A 7,809-nucleotide genomic window follows, 5' to 3' on the forward strand; every position below is an offset into this window, starting at 1 on the left:
CTCTTTTGGACTCACTTTCCCCATCTGCAACTCCAGGAGAATAAAAACCTCTATGCTACTGTGGCTACCTTAGAGCCCAGTGAGGATTCAAACAACTCCTTGGACATGCATAACCAGAGGAACACAAGTCACAATTGCCATAAGGTGGAAATGACCCAAATGTCCATCAATGGGGACAGTGAGCGGACAAATAAAATGTGGTTCATCCACACAATGGAATATTATTTGGCCATAAAAAGAAATGAGGCACTGATTCATACTGCAATGTGGTTAAATTTCTGAATACATCATGCTGAAGGAAAGAAGCCAGACACAAAAGGCTGCCTATCCTATGATCCCATCTACACGAGCTGTCCAGAACAGGCAAATCAAGACAGAAAGCAGATTAGTGGTTGCCTTGGGCTGAGGGAGGGGGAATGGGAAGTGATGACAATTGGGTCAAGCATTTACCTTTGGGGCTGATTAAAATGTTCTGGAACTAGATAGAGGTGATGGTTGTACAAAATTGTAATTGTCCTAAATACTAAGGAACTGCACACTTTCAAATGGTATATGAATGAACGTCAATAAAACAAAAACAGCCCAGACGCTGTAGATAGGCAGGATCCTCCTGCATCCGGCACTCCCCTGCCCTGCAGCATCCATGCGCCCAGCCTCTGTGACTGCACGAGGTGAGGGCATCGGGCTCCAACCTGCGCTCAGTCTCCCCTGGGCCTCACTTTCACCTTCTGGACAATGGGTCCCTCAACCCTCCTCAGCCTGGAATTCATTCTGAGATCCTGACCCACAGTGGTGTTTAGGGCCACCCCGGCTTCTTTGGCACCTGGGGAGAAGTAAAACACTAAGAACACTAAGCCCAGTCTCTTCCTCCATGCTTTTATTTTTAAAAAATTGTACAAAAGAGGACAATTTAAGGCTTGTCAGAAATGCAGAGTCCCAGGCGGGGGCCCTGCCCCAGCCGGGCTGGGACTCTGCCCTTGGGGGCTCTGCCCCATCATGTTTTGTTCCTCCAGGACACAGGGGGTGTCCAGAAACACCCTGGCCCTTCTGTGTCATCCCAGGCTAACCTCCGTCCCCCTAGCATAGTTTAATGCTCTGCTGTCCATCTTGAAATTCTTAATCCTTGAACAATGGGCCCCACATCTTCATTTTGCAAGTTATACAGCTGGTCTTGTCTGTCCCACTCTGAACCCGGGTTTCTTGGTCCATGCAGTACCCAGGAGTATGCAATGGAGTGTGTGGAGGGGCCCCTGGGCAGCCCAGCCTAGGCTGGGAATCTCTGGCTTTCAAAGGTTTCAAAGGCTAGAGCTGCTGCCCCTGCCACCCACAGGCCCCACACAGCTCCAATGACTTGCTTCCCTGAATGCCTCATTCCTGGGCCCTCTCACCTGCCAGAACTTGCAGTGCGGCCTCGATTGAGGTACTTGCTTTCTGAGCCCCAGTTCTAAGATGAAGGGGGCAGTCTCCAAACATCACTCAGCTCTGACCTTCTTCGACTTTTCCTTCTTGCCTGCCCGCATGCGGAGCTCTTATTCATAGGCCAAAGCCTCATCTAAAATGCCCTTTCCTCCAGGAAGCCTTCTTTGCTTCCCCTTCGGACTTTCCCAGATCAGGGTCCCTTCCTCTGGTCCCACAGGACTGGAAGTATTTCTGTCTGGTTCTGTTCCTGCCAGACTAGAGGCTTCTGGGGGACACCATCCCTGCTCACAGGTCAGCACAGACAGGTTGAACAGTCTCTCGGATCCCACGCTGGGCACCTGATACCTTATGAGGACGGGTCCAGATTTGTCAGATTCCAGATTGGCTCTTCCTCTGTTCTGTGTGATGTTGGAACAGCCCTGCCCACTTCTGAGACTCGGTTTCCCCAACTTCAGTGCACTCAGGTGGGTATGCTCTTAATCCAGCCGCTCCTCATGGCCACAGGGGCTCAAAGCACATGTGCAGCCTCATCCGTTGAAGTCTCCACTGGTCCCTCAGCAGGTCCTGCAGTGTGGCCTCATGGCCTCTGAGGGCGGGTTTGGATCCTCCTGAAGGAAATGATCCCATTAAGTCTCTGGATGCCCCCGCTCAGAAACACCTCTCCCTACCCTCAAATCCTCCCCGCCCTCATCTCCACACCCCCTCTTAGCCAGGGGTAGATACCTAGGATCAGACAGAGATGCAAGCTGGGTTTAGGCCCAGAATGAAATTAAATTTAAAATTCATCTGTGTCTCCCACCCTCACCTTAGCTCCCAGGGCCTGGAGAGGCACAGGGGCTTCGTGGACCCCCAAGCTCACCTCAGAGTACAAGGGTGGAGGGCGGAAGCGGAACTCTTGGATGTAGGTAAAGAAGGGGCCTTCAACACTCATGTCAGTGTCCTGGAGTAGTGGGAAGGGGCTCTGCTCCACGGCCACCACCTCTGAGTAATCGGGAGGGGCTGGAATCAAGAGACACGGTGAGTGAGCAGGTAAAGGAGGAGAGCCTCAGAATTGGAAACTATGGCCAGGAGCCAGCTTGTGCCAGTTCAGAGGCTGTGGAGCTGTGTGCCCTTGGGCTGGGATTCTGGGGGGACCCATGGCTGCCAACATAATTCTTACTAAGCACTTTTACAGGCATTGAGGCTGGCAGAGGGAGAATCAGCCTGGTAGCCACTTCTCTGTCCACCCCCCACCCACAGCAGGACGGGGAACTCACCTTCAGGTTGCTCCGGCAGGACCCCCAGCCCCCAGTCCAGCAGGAAGCTGGCATGGCTGCCCACGCTGGACGAGCGGCTGCCGAAAGGATGCAGAGGGATGGTGCCAATGACCAGCGGCAGTTCCAAGAGCAGCTTGGATGAGCCTGGGATGTCTACACAGACCTGGAGGAATGAATCATAACGGAGGGTGCCCAGGCAGCCTCGGTTGCACCCTCCTTCTACAGAAGGAGGACTTTCCTGGGCCAGGGGGATAGAGGTCCCAGCCCCAGCCTCAGGGGGATCCCAGTCTAAGGGATAGAGCAGATGCAGCCACCCTGGCCTCCAAGGATACTCTACCTTGAGGGCGTAGTCCACATGTAGTACACGGCAGTGCAGGATAGAAGGACCCACAGGTGGGATCCGCAGCGCCCGGCCCTGCCACAGCACCCGCCGCCCGGGGCCCACAGGCTCTCCCGAGAGGCTAGCCACCACTGCTCGTTTCTGTTTGCGGGCACCTCGTGCCATGAAGGTCTGTGTCTGGACCACGGCCGCCCGAGGCAGCACTGGGCGCGTGGAGCTGTTGTCGATCTCGGCAAACACGGGGATGACCTCACCTGAGGGGAGCAGCAGGGCCTCAGTTTCTCCACTTGCAACCCCCAATACTGGCCTTCTTCCCAGTCCAGCCTCCCCCATGCTACCTGGCGTGTAGCCCTTGCGGTCGATCTTGGCTGAGAGGGAGACAAGGCCACGGTTGCTGTACCAGGATCGGGCAATTTTCTCCCGAGCTCCTGCTTGAGGGGCCTGGTAGGGTGGAGGAAAAGGAGGAAAGGGCATGAAACGGGTTCCTCTGTGCAAACCACAGACCCTGTGTAGCTTTCAACCCCCTCTCCCCCCGCTGAAGGAGGACTTGGGGCACGACCTAGTTTCCTCGTTTCTTTTTAACTATCTAGCAACTATTCATAAAATGGGTCCAGGCATACGACCCATCCCATTAAATGAAAAATGAAATTAACAAGCCAAGCGCTTAGTGCCTAACTAACATCCAGTAAACCATTATTATTGCAAACTCTGATTGTGCCCTATTTCACAGATGAGACTTTGGAAGCTCAGAGAGGGCGTTACACTCACCCGGAGCCACACAGCAAATTGGAGCAGCTGGGATTTACACCTGGCTCCAATGGACTCCACAGGCATTCCCATGTCTGCCTCCCTCCCTGCCAGGGCCTGGCTGTGACCCCCACTTTGGGAAGGGAGTGAGGAACCAGTCACCAAGTAGCCAGGATCTGCCTGTGATGCTCCTATCCCACCTCCCCAAGGGCAACCACTCACCAGCAGAGCAGGCGTGTTGATGTCCACTGGCTCAATAACAGTAAACACCTTCCTTGTCCGACAGGCAGGGATCCAGGGCCGGTGCAGGGTGGCCTTGATGCAGTATCGGACACTGCCATGTTTGCCTTCAAATGAAGTCACTAGCGTCCTGTGGGTGGAGAGAAGAAGGCGCTTCAAGGGGCGAGATCCAGAGACAAGCCGGCAGGGATTCCCAAAGACTTGAGGGTATGAGAGACACAAGAGGGTATGAAAGAAAGTCATGCAGCTCAGAGGTCCCCAGATACTAAGCAGCGGAGTCCCAAACCTGGGGAAGGGGGTGCTGCAAGCTTAGGGACTCCCCCACAATCCTGCACCCATATGACTTACGGTGGCAGCTGGAAGCTGAATGGGAACTCATGGCGCCCAGGAGGCAGTGTTGTGATCTCTCCAGTGTCTGCAGGTAGAAGCAAAGAGGGAGGCTCTGTGGCTGCGCCGGGATCCCGAAGCGCCCAGCACGTGCGCCGTGCAGGGGTTCCCCGCCGGTACCTGGCGTGAGTAGCATGGTACGGTGGCTCACAATCTCCACGCGCTCGCTGTAGCTCTGCGTGTACGCGGTGCTCGAGCCCGCGCTGCGGGACTCGGTCCAGTGCACGTGGGCGCGGCCCCGAGCGCGTAGCTTCAGGGAGCCCACGCGCGCCGGGCCCGCCAGCTCCAGTAGCACCCGGCCAGCCACGGTCTGGCCGCCGCTGAACACCGGCTCGGCGCCTGCGCTCGAGCCATCCAGCTGCACCACGAACGCCTTCACCTTGTCAAATAGCATCGCGCCCGGGAAGCGAACTCTAGGTGTCCGGAACCTGGCTTCGAACCGGCGACGCGGCGGCGCGAAGTGCGGACGCTACAGCCTAAGGACGCGAATCAACCTGGCGCGCGCAAGCGCATTTACCAACCAGGCCGGAGACTCCTCACGGTTTGCGCCGGCGCTGCCTTTATACGGCAGGCAGAGGCGGGGCGAGACGCAGGGCACGCCCCCGGAAGTGAGTACGCCAATGGCGCGGCGAGAGGCGTGGCTCCGCCCAGGCTTGGAGCAAAATAACAAACTCCCCAGCTCTCGGCCGGCTGCCCTCTACCCTCATTGACCATGGGGTGAAACTGAAGCACCGAGGGCAAGAGCATGTATCTCAGACTCCCTAGGTAAAGAAAAACTGAAGCCTGGAGGCGGGACCCGAGCCTGAGGTCACCTAGCAAAAGCATTCTACCCATCGGCTTAATCATCAACCGGTCGCCACTTGCAGACGTGACTCGAGGCATGACCAGCCCTAGCTGGAGAAGTGTGGAACGGTCTGACCCTGGCCGGAGCCTGAGCGCCTAGGACTACCTCGGACCTCAGTTTCTCCCCTTCTGTGCAATGGAGGAGGAAGGAAGAAGTGGATGCGGCCTCTTTCCACTAGGGCACCTGCTGCCCCCTCCTCTGATTCGAAACCCGCTCAGCTGGCTGACCCGAGCTAGTGACAGTCTCCTGGAGTCTGAGTTTCCACGTTTGTAGAGCCAGAAGAAAATCAGTCCCGATCTCAGGGGGTTGTGCATGAAGCACTGTGTAGCTTGACTCCTCCCAGAGCCTCTCGGATCAGCAACCCGCTCCCGACACACTGCCACTCGGCTGCGCCTCAGCTCTTTTACCCAAGTTGCTCCTACAACCCGTCGTTTCTTTCCCATCTTTCAACATCGTCCCCCCTCCCCCCGCCCCGCCTCCTCCAACTCCTACTTGCCCTATAGGCCTAGCTCGTCCCCTCACAGACTAGGCCGAGTACCGGAGAAGCTAATGGCATCCCGGGATCCAGTGCTACGGCGTGTCTTTGGGGCTATGGCCCCTCTCTGGGCCTTAGTTTCCTTAGAGTTGGGAGCTGCCTGCTCATGATCTGTGGGACGCCTGCGCCCTCTAGTGGCAGCAGTATGCACTGCTGCTCGAACCCACTCCCTACCTTGGCCAACCCCTTTTAAGTCTGGCTCAGGCCACGCAGGAACCTCCCAGAGACCTCGGCACACCCCGTGGGTGGCGGCCATAACCAGACACGGTCAACCAGTGATAAGGCTCAGATCAGGCCTAAAGAACAGCCTAGAGGCTGTTCACTGAGTGATCAGCCTGGGGGGCTGCCTGGAGGAGGGGTCTATGGGACTGAAATGAGGGGTTGGGACCTTCTCCTAGGGCCAAGTGGAGCCTAGAAAGAGGACAGGAGGCCATAATCCCAGGAGGAGGTGGAGAATAAAGTGACCCTGGGGGGATAGGGAGTCTCATACTGAGCCAGTGCCCTCAGTCCATTTCACAGATGGGTCCCCAGAGGCTCAGAGAGAGGCAGGGCCTCACTGGAGGTCACAAAGCAGCTCCACAAGCTTCACGCTGCCAGTATCTTAAGGAACCCACCAGTGAACGGGACCAGGGAGAGTAGGGTGAGACCAGACCCAATTTCCCTTGAGTCACAGGGAAAGGGAAGTGTCTACAGGGCCCCTTCCTGCCCCACCCCATGCCCAATACGCCTTGGTTTCCACAGCTGGTCAGGCCACAGCTCCCACACCTGGGGGCTGCTGGGACAAGGCTGCAAGTCTGTAAGCAAAGCATCTAGTGTGCACAGTGCCGGAAAAGAGGGGGCTGTGGGTGGGGAGCCGGGTCTGAGCTGCTTCCTGCCTCTGCCCATTTTGCAGACAGGTATAGTAGGGTCTGCCTTCCCCCAGAGGAGGTGGCTAGGGCAGCCAGGGAGGCCAATATCCTCCTCAGCCACATTGCACAGTGCTGGGGCACAGACTTGCTCTCTCTTGCCCCTGTTTTGCTCCTGACTGGCTATATGGCCTGAGGGCAGGGGACTGAGGTTTAGAGCAAGGTAGGGACATGCCTAAGACCTAAGATTCCCAACCTGACCCCACCCCAAGTCTTCTCTTTCCTGGGATGCATTCACACCCCTTCATCTGCAAACACCACCAGAACCCCTAACCCAGGGAAGAACTGGTTCCGTGAACACTGGGGAGGCGCACTGGCGGAACGTGTGACAGGGGCCTTCTTTGGGAATCAGGAACCCCAGGCCTTGGTTTAACGAGGGATCCTGGCTCCAGAGAAGAGGATCTCCCAGCTCCACCAGGGATTCCCCCAGAATCCATACGGGGGCCCCCACCCCACAGCCTCTAGATCAATGGCGTTCCGGCTCTGCAGGGAGGGGCACCCAGGTCCTGGGAGTGGTTCCTGGCAAAAAGGATTTTGGAAGCGGGTAAGTGGGTGAGTGTCCCAGTAGGAGGGTCCACACCCTAGGGAGGAGGTCCCCACTTCTTAAGATGGGTCACCCGACAGCACAGCCTCTAAGTCGAAACTCTGGCTCTGGAGAGGAGCGCCCAGACTTGGGTAGAGGGTCCCTGGGAATCCTGGCTCGGGGGTCGGGGCTGAGCGGCTTACCTCGGAGCAGCAGCTGCCGCCGCCGCAGATACGTCTCCGCGGCTGCGAAGTCGCTGGACACCGCGTTCACACCCACGCTTCGGCCCTCGAGCCAGTGCGTGGCCGCCCCGCCGCGCGCCGCCACTTCGAGCGCTCGCACCCGCAGCGGCGCCGCCGCCTCCAGCAGCACCCGGCCGCACAGCCGCTCCCCGCCGCGGTACGCGCCGCCCGGGCCCCGCGCCAGCTCCAGCGCGAAGCTGCGCACGGCCCCCGGGCGCATGGCGCGGGCCGGGACGCGTGGCGTGGAGGACGCGCCCGGCTCGAGTCCGCCCGGCACGCGCGACCAGGCGCACAACTGGGGGCGCGTCTGCAGACCTCCCTCGTCCTCGCAGCGCCCGGCGCCCCCGCCGAGCTTTCTCCTGCTTCTGCGA

The 7,809-nt window shown here is 58.0% G+C and overlaps 1 protein-coding gene across 5 annotated transcripts; it reads right to left on the reverse strand.

Moving 5' to 3' along the window:
- Positions 1-841: 841 nt before the first annotated feature.
- On the reverse strand, positions 842-7,809 carry ARRDC2 (arrestin domain containing 2). 5 transcript variants are annotated; one of them, XM_072947386.1, is made up of 8 exons: positions 7,400-7,809; positions 4,351-4,509; positions 3,985-4,202; positions 3,354-3,456; positions 3,013-3,269; positions 2,676-2,838; positions 2,279-2,418; positions 842-2,027 (listed from the first exon to the last, which is right to left on the reverse strand). In XM_072947386.1, the coding sequence occupies exons 1-8, from the start codon at positions 7,656-7,658 to the stop codon at positions 1,974-1,976; spliced, it is 1,353 nt and encodes a 450-aa protein (XP_072803487.1). In that variant the 5' UTR covers positions 7,659-7,809; the 3' UTR covers positions 842-1,973. The 5 variants fall into 5 exon arrangements, with proteins under 5 accessions (XP_072803487.1, XP_072803488.1, XP_072803489.1 ...); XM_072947387.1 differs by having other exon boundaries at positions 843-2,027; positions 3,985-4,132; positions 4,351-4,417; XM_072947388.1 differs by having other exon boundaries at positions 843-2,027; positions 4,351-4,417; positions 7,400-7,538.

The sequence above is a fragment of the Vicugna pacos genome, chromosome 22, assembly GCF_048564905.1.
Source record: "Vicugna pacos chromosome 22, VicPac4, whole genome shotgun sequence".
NCBI lineage: Eukaryota > Metazoa > Chordata > Mammalia > Artiodactyla > Camelidae > Vicugna > Vicugna pacos.

Excerpts from the sequence above, each read along its gene's own strand:
- ARRDC2 (XM_072947386.1), bottom strand. The coding sequence starts at position 7,658 with ATGCGCCCGGGGGCCGTGCGCAGCTTCGCGCTGGAGCTGGCGCGGGGC. Across the intron at positions 3,457-3,984 it reads TCAACACGCCTGCTCTGCTG|GCCCCTCAAGCAGGAGCTCG; the intron begins GTGAGTGGTTGC and ends CCACCCTACCAG. Across the intron at positions 2,028-2,278 it reads CTCCACCCTTGTACTCTGAG|GAGGATCCAAACCCGCCCTC; the intron begins GTGAGCTTGGGG and ends CATTTCCTTCAG.